This window comes from Alosa alosa, chromosome 17 (assembly GCF_017589495.1).
Source record: "Alosa alosa isolate M-15738 ecotype Scorff River chromosome 17, AALO_Geno_1.1, whole genome shotgun sequence".
NCBI classification, from domain to species: domain Eukaryota; kingdom Metazoa; phylum Chordata; class Actinopteri; order Clupeiformes; family Clupeidae; genus Alosa; species Alosa alosa.
In genome coordinates, this window is record NC_063205.1 from 4,997,233 (window position 1) to 5,014,032 (window position 16,800).

Genomic DNA, 16,800 nt, shown 5'->3' on the forward strand with positions numbered 1-16,800 from the left:
ACTGGCACATTACAACAGAGATCTGGTGTCAACCCGGTGAACTGAAGGTCATTCCTCTCTGGAGCAAGTAGGAGACTCTCCTGCCCGCCTCTATCCTCCCTTTCACACTGTCTAGTTATACACACACTGGTTACAGTGGCTTCACGCAACCATTCTATCATTACTGCACAACATGATTATCAGCGATATTGATCGATAATTATTCTTGCTAGAGTATACATAACCTAGGGTTATTTTTAGTGCTGTTTTTTTTTTATCATTGGGATTAACGCGTTCTTTTGGTGTAACAAACTTTGTAGTTTTTTCACAAGTTGTTGCAACAACTAGTAACGTTAGAACAACTACAACACCACGCTAGATCTAGCTAGACCGTGCTGCATGTACACGCCCCCTTTTAGGGGAAAGGGAGCTGTTTGGATAATAGAAACCTATGCTGCATAGAAGTGGGGAGCGAACAGGGGTTATACTTACTAAATCTTGGACTCCTGGAAAGTTCAGAAATGCAAAATAATAGAATTTTAATCATGCGATAAAATATGTGATTAATCGTGATTAACTATAGGAGTTCAGCGATTAATCATGATTAAAATTTTTAATCGTTTGACAGCACTAGTTATTTTCCTAGCTAGTTAATAAGGATTGATAAGGTTGACAGCTCACAACTCACCTATTTTAGCCCAAAAGCTCTAAAATATAGAGAGCTGAATGAAGATAAATTAAAGCACAGAGTAGCAAATACAATAAGTTTAGTCAGATTTTTTCTTTTTCGCATGCCCAAATTTCCGTCAATGATTCCCGGGACACTGAAAGACCGGGGTACACGAAACTTGGTGGGCATGTAACCCCACATGGATAGCATGGAACCATCATTTTGATCTGTAGCCCCACCGCTGGACTGGACCCCCCGAAAGGAGGGTAGGGCAGGCACAGTTTTCTGGGAATATCTCGAAAACCGTAGGGTTTAGGGGGACCATTTTCTTTTTGTATGTTGATCTCAAGGGGCCATGTCAACCCATTCCATAACCACTCATTTCATGTATAGCACCACCTAGTTAAACACAAAAAAGTAAAAATGAGGTGTTGTAATCGAAGGTATCTGTGACCTAACATAGTCAAAACTGCACGAATTGGAAGTGTAGGATCATTTTGACACCCTCTGTATGCACGCCAAGTTTTGTGGAATTCCGTTAATGGGGGACCACACAATAAATTAATTTATGTTACTATACACCAACTGGCCTGTAGGTGGCGGAGACAGTTTTTCTGTGAATATCTCGAGAACCATAGGGCCTAGGAGGTCCACCTTTTTATGTATGTTGGTCTTAAGGGGCATATCAACCCATCCCATTACCACTTATTTCATGTATAGTGCCACCTAGTTAAAAATTAAAAAAGCAAAAAATTAGGTGTTTTCATCACAATATCTCTGGCTGACAAGGTCAAAACTGCACGAAATTAAAAGTGTGGGATCATTATGACACCCTCGAATGCATGCCAAGTGTTGTGTACTTTCGTTCATGGGGGGGCCTTACAATAAAATAATTTATGTGTACATTTAGTGACGTACACCAACAAGGATTCCCGGGACACTGAAAGACCAGGGTACATAAAACTTGGTGGGCATGTACCCCCACATGGATAGCATGGAACCGTCATTTTTTTTTTTGATCTGTAGCCCCCCGCTGGACTGGACCCCCGAAAGGAGGGTAGGGCAGACACAATTCTCTGTGAATATCTTGAGAACTGTAGGGCCTAGGATGACCATTTTTTCCCAGATGTTTGCCTCCAGGGGTCATGTTAACCCATTTCATGTGCACACATGTGCACAAACAGATACACACACACACACATACATTCACAGTAATCATCGTATGACACATACTCACACAGTAGACATATATGTACGCTTGCATGCACTGGCACATACAGGCACACACACACAAGCACACACACACACACACACACACACACACACACACACACACACACACACACACACACACACACACACACACACACACATAACATAAAACATAACACAAAACAATCAAGAATTTCTCAGAATTATGAACAGGCAAGATGGGGTGGGGTTGTATAAAATCAATTTTACATGTGAAATCTATGAACTAATCATGTTTTGTACTTGTTGAGAATTGAGAATTGCGGATAATGCAATTTAGTGAGACAGTTAGAATCATATAGGCCTTTCAGCTTGATTTTTTTTTGTGGAAAAATGTGCTGGACTGGGCGGCGGTCATATTTTGTACCGCTCTGCGGTACATCTAGTTATATTAAAGCTTAATTAACTTTATTATTTATGGTTATATTGGTAAAAGTGGTCTAATAAATGGATTGGTAAGGCTTACTGCACCAGCAATAAGGCATTAATTTATTGCATGAAAGAATAGAGGCAGTTAATACAGCTCTACTGAGCAAGAGTATACAATACAGTAACTGTGTAACCTTTCCTCCACCAAACAATTTAATAGTGGGTCATTACACATTACAACATCACAAACTCCAACTACTGCCCTGATATTTAGGACTACTTGATGGCTTTGGGGTCATTTCTTTCATAAGCAAATAGAAAGTCAATGATGCCCTTTATGAATTTTTATGTGAACTTCACATCACACCGATAAGGACACATCTGTTTTGATCGCCTGCTCCTGATTAAGGGCAGGATGGCACCGAAGGGTAGCATCTCACCATTAAGTGCCATTTAACCCGCGACTGGCGCATATGATGTCTGTGCATTGAGGGGCTATGCTGGTGGGTCTAATGACTCGTGAGAATCAGCTTTAGCTAGACAACAGTGTGGCATTTGTTTTCTGCTCATCACAAGGGAGCAGTTACATAAGGTGAAAAATACATTGTGGAATGTGCTATATTATGCATCTGGAATGTGATGTGGAAAAGATACAGCAGATTATTGGTATGATCAACAACACCACAGACATCTGATCTTTACTTCTCCACCAACTGGGACAGCATACTGTAGCTTCACAGGGGGGATGCTTACTGTAGATTAAGCCTGTTAACAAGGCAATGAATTTCAACCCAAACTTTGTAGCCAATAGCTAACCTAGTTTACAGAGGGCACTTTATATACACACAACTTGATAGGGACATGGCGTTACTATACACGTACTCTGATGAAAAAATGTGTGTGTGTGGAAGGGGAAAGGGTACTTAAGCACTTAAGTCAGTAGTACTTGTTGCCAAGAGCCTGTATGACACAGCAAGACCTTGGCCACATACACACGCACGCACAGACTGAGTGACTGGGCATCGAGTGAAGATCAGCTCTTGTGGGTGTGCAGATAGTTGTGTGGCATGTCACTATATAAGTAAATGAGTGGGTGGCCACTCTCTTAGCCTTGAAGCCTGGCAGTGTGCCTGCAGAACCCGAAAGGAGCATTTCCAATTTTATATCGCACACTGGACACCTAATTAGCCCATCTTTAAATAGCACAACATGCCAACTCCAAAGCGCTTTACAGATGCTTCTGGTTAAACAAACCCACCGTTACCTGTGTTGACTTGTTTTCCATCCGCCATAACAGAGCCTTGAAGCAAACCTCATGTTTCGGAGACACTTGGAATACAACACATGGCTTTCTGTTGAAACTCACAGCCTGTAAGAATCTCACGCCCACTCCTCTCAGTCTGGTAGCTTTGGTGTCTCTGTCAACTTTGAAAGAAGCCTATTTTAAGAACATGTTTGAGGAGGCAGTCTGGGTAGAAAGACTCAAAGAAAAACCCATTGTTATCATATGAAAAGCCATAGCTAAAACACCAATATGCTCACATATAATAATGTTTCCTTACCTAACCTTTGCCCATCACCTTCACTGACAGTCTTTCCTCTAAAAGGCCCGTTTTAGTCTGTAAAAGACTGGTGGTGAGGGGACCTGTTCTAGGACATGACAGCACCTCTAAGATTCATTAGTTTTGCTCAGGGCCTCTATAACTTTCTGACAGGAATAAATGTCAAATGCAACAAAATAAGGACCACTAACTAGGAAGGAACACACAATAATAAAGTAAATCCTTACTTGACATCATAGCTGAACAGTATGCTTCGCCATCATGCACTAGATCAATTTCAGTGCCCAAGTTATGCAAACTCAAATAAAGACATTATTTAATGGAATACACACATTAGACTCAAGATAGAACCTTGTTACCAGAGTTATTAGCCAGCTATTCAGCTAATCTAAAGCTTGAGGACTTTTACTCGCAGGCAATCAATCACAATTTAGTGCCTCATCTGTCAGCATTTATCCTGTAATTCACACTCACCCGATAAGCACGTCATTCCTACTGTAAATGTGAGCAGAGCAGAGAAAGGAACATTTTATAATCTTCTGCAACAAAACCTTTACATTTATCCCATGGGGAGCGAGGCCACTACTGTTATTATCACACCACACACACACACACACACACACACACACACTCTCTCTCACACACACATACACACACACTCACACACACACACACACACACACACACACACACACACACACACACACACTCTCTCTCACACACACACACTCACACACACACACGCACACACTCTCTCTCACACACACTCACAAACACACACACACACACAAACAAAGAGTAATAATCACAGAAATACAGTGGTCATTATGAGTAGGCTATTCCAGACTTGACACCAACATTGAACGATGCAATAAAATGTGTTTGACTAAATGCCACTTCATGCATGATCTAGTAGGATGCTCGGTGCCTGGCACAGCACCCTGCTCTACTGGCCAAAGAATGCTGAGCATTGCGAGTGACCCCCCTGCATGTGCTTACTGTGCAAGAAGAATCTCACACCACTTTCTGATAGATATGGTGTAGGGATAATAACTGTTACATAAAAATATTATTTATTAGGCCATACGAATTCTTGTGAACAATTGTGCGGCTATTTTGTTTACAAACACCCACATATGAACAATTATTAATCCTTCTGACCAATTGACCAATCACCAATTATTAATGCTTCTGACCAATTGACCAATCACTAATTATTAATGTTTTGATAAACACAAAAGTATTTCTTCTAATCCCATTAATCTCAGTCCAATTAGTTGTTAGCATGACTTCACCTCTGTTTTTGTTTGCGTGCCATTTCACAACCGATGGACTTCTTCCACAATATTCTTCCACAATGTTGCAGAAGGTGTGGATTTCTGCAGTATCAGGGCTTTTGAGTCTCAGCAGGAGCAACAGTGGCAGCGGCACAGGACGGTAGCAGCTGAGTCTCATCTGCCCGCTCGCTGTCCACCCTCATGCCTCCTCCTTATCTGGACCATATCACTGGACCGTATCACTGCCTCCACACACACAATGCAGCGCCACTAGCAGCTAATGGAATCACATGCCTCAGTGCTTACCCCCCCCCCCCCCCCCCACACACACACACCCCCACCCCCAAAGTCCAATTACACCCGACAGATAAGGGAAGCCCGAGTGAATACAGTATCTGCTTAGGACTCTCCAACATGGTGCAGAGAAGCAGCTGTTTCAATTCACCAATAGACCCTTTATAAAACAATAAAAACAAAAACAATGCTTGAACGTTCTATTTGGTTCCCAATCTACTTCCTCTGCATTAAGATAACATATGGAATGTTAAAACGGAAGCCTTGTGGGGCCAACTATGATGCTGATAATGGAACTCTCTTGAAAGGGTCTATAGCAAAAGTAGAAACATTTTCTACCATGTGTTCTCCAGATGAACCACTGGCCTCATAAACAACAGACCCTCGGCTAGTGTTAATTTCGTCAGACGAGACGAGAGGAAATATGTTCGTCAACAACCTTTTTTTTCATGACTAAGACGAGACGATGACGAGACGGCAGTAATGTCCTGAAACACTGACTAAGACTATCTTAAGATGCATTATTGTTGATTTGAAAAAGACGAGAGACTAAAACGTTTTGCATGAAATAAAAACTAAGATAAAATCTCTCTTCATTTTTGTCTACAAAATGAGAAGACAGAATATCTAGCTGTTACGTTTTCAAAATATTCCGAATGAGGAATACGCAACAGCTTTCCTGTAGGCTAGTCTACGTGCTGTTGCTGCAACCCTGTGGCTTTAACACGAAACTACATGGAACAAGAACACTGGAGATTTCAAGCTAACTACCTAAGCTTTATGCCACAATGCTACATACCCAGAAGTTGAAGCTTCTCTCATACATATTAACATTCCCCAGAATGTCCATTCGAAAATGTTCATCATGTAATGTCAACTATTTAACTAGTTAGACTGATGATGCAAAGTTTGCTAGCAAGTAAGCTAATATGGAAAGTTAAGCTAGCAAGTTAGCTATGGCTAAGATGGAGAGTCTGTTTGGGGAATGTGTTGTGTTTGGGCGCATATCGCCATCTAGCGAGGCGGAGTAAAACATTAATACTTTGGCCTACGACAGTGTTTCTCAAACTTTTTCAGTTTCAGGACCACTTAAAGGGGTGGTTCAGGATTTTGGACATAGGACCTCATTTCCAAGTAAGCAAGTGTGATATTTATCAGTGGGAGAGCGTTTTCAACACGTTTCATCCAGTCGTTCTAATTGCAGAGTTCACAGGTGCTAGGCTAGCGCCAAGTCAGCGGTATGTGCTAGCCTGCCACTAAAAACAGTCTTACCTACTCCAAAGGACACTTTCGAGGCAAATTCCAGACAATCGATGTAAATGTCTGTGTTGATAGAATAGTGTAAGAAATACAACTACCCTCGCGATCGCGTTTGCAATAGTTATACTTTGTTCCCTGAAGTTGGTAGTAGTCATTTTGCATCTCAGCGGCGGACTGATATTACCAAGGCTACTACTAGGTATCCCCATTGGAGTGCGCTTTACTGTTTACTTTTTGGCGCAGTACTACTAACTGGAGCAAGTATAATTCCGCCGCTGCTAAGACACTAGTCCCTCAAAATGTAATGCGATCGTTGAAATGCAAGGATAGAATAATGTTAGAAATAAAACTATCAATACAGACATTTACATCGATAGTCTGGCGTTATAATTTATTTGCCTTGGGTGTACTTTGGAGTGGGTAAGACTGTTTTTAGTGGCAGGCTAGCACATACCGTTGACTTGGCGCTAGCCTACCACCCTGCACGAACTCTGCAATTAGAAGGACTGGATGAAGCGTGTTGAAAACGGTCTCCACTGATAAATATCACACTTGCTTACTTGGAAATGAGGTCCTATGTCCAAAATCCTGAACCACCCCTTTAACTAACCCTAGCTAAAAAAAAAAAGATTAGACCTACTTCAACAGTAGCCTATAATTAGTCTACACAATAGGCCTACTCACTGAACCACCTTGCTTATTGTCTTTGCACTTTGCTTATTGTGTCAGAGGATTCATACTGTATGATTTAAACTGGCATATCTCACATAGACAGTGTTGCAGAACTGTTTGGATTTACATACAAGTTGGTTCAATATTGCAAACAACTCATCTATATTATATTTTACCACGTCTGCTCGCGGACCACTTGGGATAGCTTGTGGACCACCAGTGATCCCCAGACCACACTTTGAGAAACACTGGTCTACGAATATGACCGTGGTCCAGTCAAATCTTTTACTGTCTATGGTCAAATCCCAGCCGAGCTATAACTGTAGCTCGACTTACCTGTGCATGTAAACATACTAACTGACAAAAAATCAGAATGAGTAATTATAACAGACGAGTAGCCCTGTGGACACAATATTGTTGGAAAATTGAGATGTGTGAAACACTATTTGACTCAAATGGTAATAATTTGTTATAAAAAAAAAGACTAAAATGTGTTGACTAAATCTGACTAAGACTAAGATACCTTTAGTTTTCTTTTGACTAAAACTAGACTAAAATGACGAGACTTTTAGTCGACTAAAACTTGACTAACAAAAATGATATTTGAATGACTAAATATGACAAAGACTAAAAAGGACATTTCGTCACAAGACTAAGACTAAGACTAAATTAAAAATAGGTGACAAAATTAACACTACCCTCGGCACCCATGAGCAGGAGCTCACAAGGGGATACCTGAAGAGGGCTTCCATTGCCACTGGGTACTTGGGAATGCCTCTGACGAGAAACGCACATATAATCACAACACACAGAAATAGCATTGGGCTGTCATGCTACTACACAGGCTAAGTAGGTCAGCATACAATTAAAGCGTCCAAGGCTGGGAGTGACGCGCTAGAGCTCTCGGATAATTAGAGCTACTACATCCTAAAGATAGCATCAGGGTGTATTGAGCAGATATTCCATTAGGCTCGGAACTGAAGTGCTGAACAGGGCTCTGGAGATATCAAAGAAAGAGGACTGAGAAAATGAATGAGCCATCGAGAGTGAAAGGTAGACACGTTGTCAGACACGAGAAAGAAATAGTGGCCTGTGTGTGTGTGGGAGAAAGAGAGAAAGAGAGAGAGAGAGAGAGAGAGAGGAAAGAGAATGATGAACCACTGAGAGCGACACTGCTTGTATAAAAACAGCCTGAGAGGAAGTCAGACCCTTTCAACAATAAAAACAAAAACGATGCTTGAACATTCTATTTGGGTCCCAATCTACTTCCTCTGTATTAGGATAACAAATGGAATGTTATAACAGAAGTCTTGTGGGGCCAACTATGATGCTGATAATGGAACTCTCTTGAAAGGGTCTATACTATCATCTTTTTGTCTCTGTGCGTCACCGAGCATCTTTCCCATCTTTCCCACAGGCTGCTTGTCTATGTAAACACACAGCGGAGGCCAAGAGCACACGATCGGCCATGGTGTGCTGCTGGGCTGCACTCAGACAATGCGCTGGCTTAGTCCAGCTGCTGAGCGAGAGAGAGGCGAAGAGCATGGCCACTCCTGTGAGGAGGCAGCCCTCTAATGAACAGGCTTTGCCCACACTGCAGAAGACGCCTCTCGGAGCCCCAGAAGCCTCGGAGGCAGAGAGAGAGAGTGCTGGAGAGTGGCTTGTGTTACATAATGGCGAAGAGGGGGGTTTGCACTGCTTGCGTCAGAAAAAGGACGAATTCTGCTTAACAGTCCAATCGGCAGCAGAGAATCCAAGTCTCTGGCGGCTCATTTCGATTCACTAAGACTCGGTGGCTGTCGACATTCAGGACCTCCAAACAGCAGTTGAAAAACCATACAGAGTGCACAAAAAAAAAAAAAAAACCACACACAGAACATGCACAGAACATCTTTGACAATTGGCAGTGCAGGTACATTTTATCAGTGGTAGAGAGGAAGACCATCAAAGAGAAGTTCCATGCACTGGTATCAAACTCAACACCAAAGTGACTATAACAGGATGTGCACTCATAACCTCTGAGTGTCTGATGTGAGATGGGGCCAATTAAACACTCCAGTGCAAACAATCGCACAGAGTGGGGCACTGACAGCACAAGCTTGAGATGATTGGCTCGAGGCCAATAGCATCCCCTTTAGAAACATAACAAGCGCTCCGCAATTTGTTCGCTAATGGAGGTCTGCATAAACTAATCAAACTCACACTAGACGTAAGCCACAACAAAAATAATGTGAGGTCATCCTCTAGCATACAACGGAGGAACATACTTCTGTTCTCTCTCCTTCCTCACGTTCTGTTGCCCTTTCCCTCTGTGAAGCACATGCATAAATAAGACAGCTCTTAGGAAGAAGGGATTTGAAGAAAGAAAAAAAAAAAAACAACCACCACACTACTCACGTAAGAAATGCTTCTCCAGTAAGGCAATTTCCAGATGACCCTTGACCTCATTTAGACGATCCTGCTCACTCCTTTGATAGTCCTGGATGGCAGCAGCCATGTTGGCAGCCCCTGAGCCAACCTATATACACAAACACACACACATACAGTACAGATGGACAAACAGCAGGAAGATATGGGTTGAAGTCACTTGAGAACAAAAGAAGGAAATACAACCCTCACAGAAAGCCTCTCCAAACATTCCTGACTTACTTAGAGCCTCTTTGAAACACACAATGTCCTGTTCTCCCTCCTGTCGAGTTAGCAAAGGCTAGCCATTAATGCTACCGCCCTCCCATTTGACTGCAGACACACAATTGAGCCCCTCTGACTCAGGAATCTGGCTACAGCAGCGCTGCTCTGGCTTCTGTTCCACAGTCAGGTGAAAGAAGGGAAGAGGGAATGAGAAAGAGAGAGGCAAGGAGAACGAGGGAGGAAGAGAGGTGTGTATGTATGAGAGAGAAAGAGGGATGAATGAGGGGGTGAGGACTCTAGCTGCAGAGTACTGCAAATGAGTGGCACTGCAGAGACACCAGACCGGCACCCACCGTGCCTTAAAGAGACACATACTGACAGTACCAGCATACCCTACCTCATTCAGTCACTCTTACTGCTCGCTCTCTCTCTTTCCTTCTTCCTTCTTTTCTCTCTCTCTCTCTCTCTCACACGCGCACACACACACAGCTACTCACATGCGCGCACACACGCACACACACACACAGACTGCAGTAGCCGCTCCCTGATGTCGCCTGTCTGCCTCCCGTTCTGCAGTGTATCTTAAACCATTGTGTTTCCTGTCGAGCCACCAGGAAGGATACCCACACTCACACATTCCCTCTCCACCCCCCCCCCTCTCTCTACGATACAGAGAAACAACCAGAGGGAGAATATTTGAAGCGGAAGGGTAAGGGAAGACAAACTTAGCGGTTGTCTATTTTTTTGGCATGGCAGGGTTCAATGCAAGAGAGAATGGGACAGCGTCATGTCTAGTGCTTGCATCGTGAACGAGGCGAGGGCAGAAAGCTGCATGTATTAAGAAGCCAGAGTGTACACACACTCGATCATCTAGGATTTAGAGTAAGAAAAGACAACTACTGCAGCTAGGAGACTTGCTCTTCAATAAATATAATTTCACAGATTTCTCAAATCTACAATGTTTAAAAACACCTCTTTGATAAATACAAAGGTATCATAATGATCGGTTTGCAGTTTCATACAATCTAAACATTATCACATATCTGTTTAATATCAATCTATTTACCTTATGCTCATAATTTAATACTGAAACAAGAAGCCCAACAAATCAGGACCTGATTTAAATTAATTAAAAACAATGAATGAATTTTGGTCAGTAAGACATTATAAGTGATATTATTTGTTTGCCCTGCCTATGACCCTAATATGACCTGTGGAAGCGTAGGAGCCCTTGTTGGAAAAATGGAAAAGGTGATGGATACTTCTAGAGTGCATTCTGGGACTGAAATACTGTTAGCAAAGCAGCTGGAGAAGTCAGCCTTCTGTTTAATGACATTAATGCACTGAGGGGAAACAAGTCTCATTAGAGGGGTTCCTGGGATGTCATGACATCATTAATAATACTGTGTGTGCAACATCGTTATGCCGAGAACCTAAGCTTCAGTCTAAAGTGAAACATGCAAGAACTTTCAGACTGACAATTTTTTCTTATTTTGTGTGTTAGTGATGTGCATGTTACTGTGTGTGTGTGTGTGTGTGGTAATAGTAGACACACATTGCAGGAAGAGAGAGGGAATTATTAACAGAGGCTTGGGAGCATGACTCATCACTCCCCTCAGTCTCAACAGCAGGATGCTGCTCAGAAATCAGTCAAAGTGTAGCAACACGGCAGCACAGGAAATCAGAGCATCCACAGAGAGCAATCATCCAGCTCTGATCAAAATGATTGCCACAGGAGGACAGCTGCGGGACAGCACAGGACAACACATCGGCCCAGTGTGATGCATGCCATACAACTAAACTGCTACGTGATTGCAATGTCAATAAGTCAGTCACCAGACAAGACCATTCAAATGACAAGAATTTCCTAACTATAATGACACATGTCAAGACATTTAGGTCAAAATAAACTGTATAAATTGTGTAACCAAAATACCTTTAATTTGCAACCAGTCAACATCAACAGAAACTATAAGGTTAGTATCTCTAGTAATGTTGTACTTTTATATAGACAGAAAAAGCTTTTTATGCAATGTTGAATATTTTCATCTCATGTTGACTCTCTCTCTTGACCAAAAAGTAGAAATCATGTCGCTCTTAGAAACATCTTAGCCAGTCTCAGGATAATTACAGGTTTCTGAAGACAGGTTGCAGTCTTTGAATCCAAGGCAAGAGGAGAATTCTAGAGCTAAAGGCCAGGCAATGTCGTTATGTAACACACAAGTGTTTACAAAGGCTATGGGCATTCTGGAACCACCCAATGTAGAAGGCCTTGGCTGCTGCCAGTAAATCCTTAATCGCCAGGGACTTTCTGGATCTTGTGTTTGGATTAATAGTGATGACCATATGTACCACTTTGGGAAGCTTTCCTTCTTTACCTCAGGCGAGGTTGACCACATGTGACGCGATGGGAAACACTGAGAGAGACATTCCTCAGTAACGTTCCGGTGTCTTCCCTTCCCTGGCAAATCCCTACTCATCTTTTCATCTTTTTTTCAGTGCCTCTGCTTGAGTCAGTGCTCAGCACTAGGGGCTGCGGAGTTGAGCAATCTACCCAGCGTGAGAAAAACAAAATGTGTCCTGAGAAGGAGAGAGAGAGAACCAGCAACTGCTGGAGACTTGTTTCTCCAAAATTCCTCCTCCACAGTGAACTTCACACAGCTGCTTCCTACATAACCGGAGGAGAGAGGACCAGCCTGCCTACTCTCAAACATGGCGCTAAGCCACACTCCTACCCACAGGCATGGCTCACCGTAAACACAGAGTGCTTAAGCTTCAGAGTGTCAGTTCATGCAAGATGTAAGAGGTCTCAGATAAATTATACAATGGCATGACTAATGACTTTCAGTCATTAATAAACACCAATGTAGATTTCCAAAGCCTTTTTTTTAAAAATTGAAGTAAAATAATAGAAGAAAGGAGTCATTAGAACGACAGCTCCTGTTTGCCCATTAGGGGAAGCAAAGGTTTAAAGTATTGTGTCGGATACATAGCTAAAGGCAAAGTGAATTAAAGATCATCTCTGATATGAAAGACACAGCACAAAAGAGCTCTCCATTCAGCCCCTTTAACATATTGGATATCCTGAATGACGCATAAAACACTCTCTCTTTGGCTTCAACTCTTGAGACGAGCTTCACTCCCTAGTCTGTGTATAAACTTTACCAAACAATCTGGAGCTACATCTAAAGTGTTGGCAAGGAGTATGATTCATTTCGTGAGGCCAGAGAACAAGCAATGTAAGGTGGGAAAATGTGCATCAGTGCATTAAATGACATTTCCATTTTAAGTGCTATGCTAATCTATGATCTAATAGTATAAAGTGGGAATGGAAAAAGTGACTCCAGTGAGCCAGTTGAGATCCTCAGATGACACTCACAGAGCGCCCTGAGCTTGCCTCTGCACTGATCCTGTCCAGGGTTACCTTAAGTCTAGCAGTATAGCACAGCGAGCTTCATCTTTACTCTTTTAAGATCGCACAGGTAGAAATCACATGAGCCACCACAACATTATAATCATGCATCACCTATACTAAACGCCCAACACTGACTCCATACTGTCTTCAACAGCTGGATTACAGCTCAGCAACAGATATGACTTGAATCTAAAAAAGTCTAAAAATGTTTAATACCATCCATGGCTGCTATAAGATTTACAATCATAACATAGAGTAATAACTGATATGTTTATGTGGGATAATTTCATCACTGCAAACTTGCATCATTCAATTCCATTATGCAAACATAGGAACATGGTCATATGTGCATGTTATGTATACAGTAAGTAGTAATTTCTACCTAAGGTCTCCTGCACTGTATCTTCAATGTTATTCCTCATTCTGTAAGTTGCTTTGGGTAGGAGAGTCCGCTAAATGAATACATGTAAATGTAAAATGTAAATATGCAACACTGACACTCATAGAGTCCCGCAGGTCCTCCATGTCTTTGCTGGAAGATCTGGGTTTCACCAGGAAGTCATCGCTGCCTTCAGTGTCCGATGTGTTGGGGGACTCCACTATATCCAGGAACTCATCTCGCTTCTGGCCTCGAAATCGGATTTTATCCAACCGCCTTAGCATGTTCAATAAAGAAATCTTTGGGTTTACCTCAACATGGTGTATAGAAACCCTGCAAAGAGATGGGTGGTAGTGAAAGAGATGAAGGGAGAAGAAGACAAAGAGCATTATTTTTTACTTAAAGGAACACAGCGACTTTCTTGAGAGATTATCTTATTAGACAAAATGGGAGCTATGGGCTGACTGGTGTAACCCACTCCCAGCGAGTTAAGCTAAGCTCGGCTAATGGTCTCTGATTGTGTTATTACACGCACAGAGAACAGAAGGGTATGCACCCTCTAATCTGACTCTGGGTTAGACAGCAAACAATCTAATTTCCCAAAAAGTTGCCGTGTTCCTTTAACAGTAGCAATCGGCAATAACTCTGCTGTGTATGCACTTCTTTTCAACACATACAATCAATAAACAACATCATTGCCAACGCAAGCACACTTAAAATGATTTGGATAGGCTATTGCTGATAGGAAATGACAATCCATCAACATTTTAGTTATGCATTAGTCACTGATTTATGACGTAACAACAGAATAATTTACATTTAAGGCCATATACAGGTAATTTACAAAAACACCCAACCATGAGACACCAGAAGGAATATTGTCTCATTACCATGGAGGACAGACTCCATATACAGTACAACTCAATGTTCCTCTAAAATATCAACATTAAATTTGCTGTTTTGACCTGACTGTAATGATATGATTTGACATTTGTGGCAGGATTAAATGTGTGTCTCTTCCTTAATCCCCAGATTACACTACGGTTTACACTCCTCAGGGTCACATGACGGACAAGGGAAGGAAGCACTGGCACTAGTCTCTCTGTAAACAAATGAATTAAATGATTTTCCACAAACACAATGACACACTAAAGGGACAGTCTGTTTGGAATGTTTCCATTTGACATTTCTCTCTATAGGCTCAATGCTCCAGTCATGATGCCCTCTGTTTCTCTCTAGATTATTATGCCTCTTGACAAAACCTTGAAACTGAAGTGGTGAAATCTGGACAACTCTTCCTGCCTGACATACATAGCTAAGCACAAGTACAAGCAATCTGAGCATTTAAAATGACAGTATCCTCGTCTTACGTTTGTATGGAGACCAACATTAGTGCATCAGCAAGCGTGAGGAGTGGACTAAAATAGAGGATTGGAATCAGCATGGTTTTATGATTCTATAAAAGTGACTTCTTTTTCTAGTAGCCTAGGTCAGTTGTTAGGCCTATATCAACTCAGAAGGATGGATGGAGAACTTACAACATAACACCTCAGATCGTGTCAATTCCACTGTTCCTGTTCAGACAATTCAGCAACAGTCCACAATACTACATGCTTAAAGGGGGGAAAAAGAAGAAACATGAATAGCTGGGCCTAAAGGGAGTGCACCTATAAAAAGAAGACATAGCCTGATCTACAAGTAGGCTCAATCTAGCTACTGTACAATCGTTCGCATGGTCTGGGGTTTGTCACCAGTAGACTGCTGAGTGGCGGTGTAGGATATAAGCAAACATTTAAACCCGTTCAGAAAAATCACTCATCAACCATCAGTAACCGCGATGGCAGCTTCCTGAGACACGGATAAGAAGGCCATTTCATTTGTAAAGCTCGTGATGGACAGGACACTCGCTGTCAGTGAAAGCTACAATTTCACCATCAAACGGACTTAATTCCACATGGTGACATTAAGCGCGAGAAACAGATGTCTGATAGCAAAACACACATATGCACCTCTGCAACACTGATTCGCTACACTCTCGTGTTCAATGAAATCAATAAACTCGTCACGCAAGCGGTACAGCGGGACAGCTAGTCAATCTGGCGATGCTCCCCTCATAACTTATCATATAGCCCTATAATAACATTTCACAGTAGCCTAGCCTACAAATACTGCTTTCAGCAGCTGCAGGAGTAGCATTTTGCAGGTTGGAGGGCTGTAGAAGCTAGGCTGGATGCAACAGTATAGCAACATACTGACCAGTGTAAATCAGTGTATGAAGTCTTCATGTTGCCTAAAAAGCCTACACGATTATCTTCAAATCGCAGGTAATGTAACGAACAGTATTTCAGTGAGGTATGAAGATGTGAAGTTCATTGAATTATTGCAAAATTCGTAGCCTAATCATGCTCAAAGGAACGAATAGCCTGTGTCGCCTGTTGGGCGATATATAGAAGAATAACCTTGCAGTGCCACGGATAAAATACAAAATATGAATCAGGCATATAACTTTTCTAATAATACCTAAGGAGTAATAATAATAATAAAAAAGTTCCTTACCCAGCTCTTAATTCGTAGCGAAGTTTCATTAACACCAATATTGTCTTTGATTGATTCTTTTGTGTACTTGCTGTTGAATAACGGTAAGATTCGACCTGGAGGTGTCAACATACGAATAAAACATTTAGCTCCACCGTTCTGGATCCATCTTTTGAAATACTAAAACGGCGTCTGGTCTTCGGAAGCTTTAGTTGCTTTTATAATAAATACAAGACTGACCAGGGAGAGAGCTACCCAACCTCGAGCCTCTCTTGTTGATTTCACACTGCACACAGGCGAGACCAGGAAATTTCGTCAATGTCAGCGACTCAATTCTTAAAGGGGCCGCATATCATCTCCCTAAAATTCCCAGCATTAAGCTAAGGGCAAGTTGACTGAGGATTGAAGGATCCTCAAGTAGACTATCACAGGGGTTCCCAAACTTTTCCACGACAAGGCCCCCCAAATACCACTAGGTTCTGGCCAAGGACCCCCTTGATGTGTTA

The 16,800-nt window shown here is 42.0% G+C and overlaps 1 protein-coding gene across 5 annotated transcripts in view; it reads right to left on the reverse strand.

Annotated features, from left to right (window-relative positions):
* Positions 1–16,573, reverse strand: part of gramd4a (GRAM domain containing 4a) — a 37,433-nt gene extending 20,860 nt beyond the window's left edge. For 3 of the 5 annotated variants that reach the window (XM_048267735.1, XM_048267733.1, XM_048267732.1), the window contains exons 1-3: positions 16,316–16,573; positions 13,879–14,092; positions 9,732–9,852 (exon numbers count right to left, since the gene is read on the reverse strand). In XM_048267735.1, the coding sequence (XP_048123692.1) occupies positions 9,732–9,852; positions 13,879–14,092; positions 16,316–16,344 (364 nt within the window). In that variant the 5' untranslated portion in view covers positions 16,345–16,573. Of the gene's footprint in view, positions 1–9,731; positions 9,853–9,983; positions 10,624–13,878; positions 14,093–15,297; positions 15,373–16,315 lie in introns of those variants that run through there. The other 2 variants (XM_048267734.1, XM_048267736.1) reach the window with 2 other exon arrangements.
* Positions 16,574–16,800: the final 227 nt, after the last annotated feature.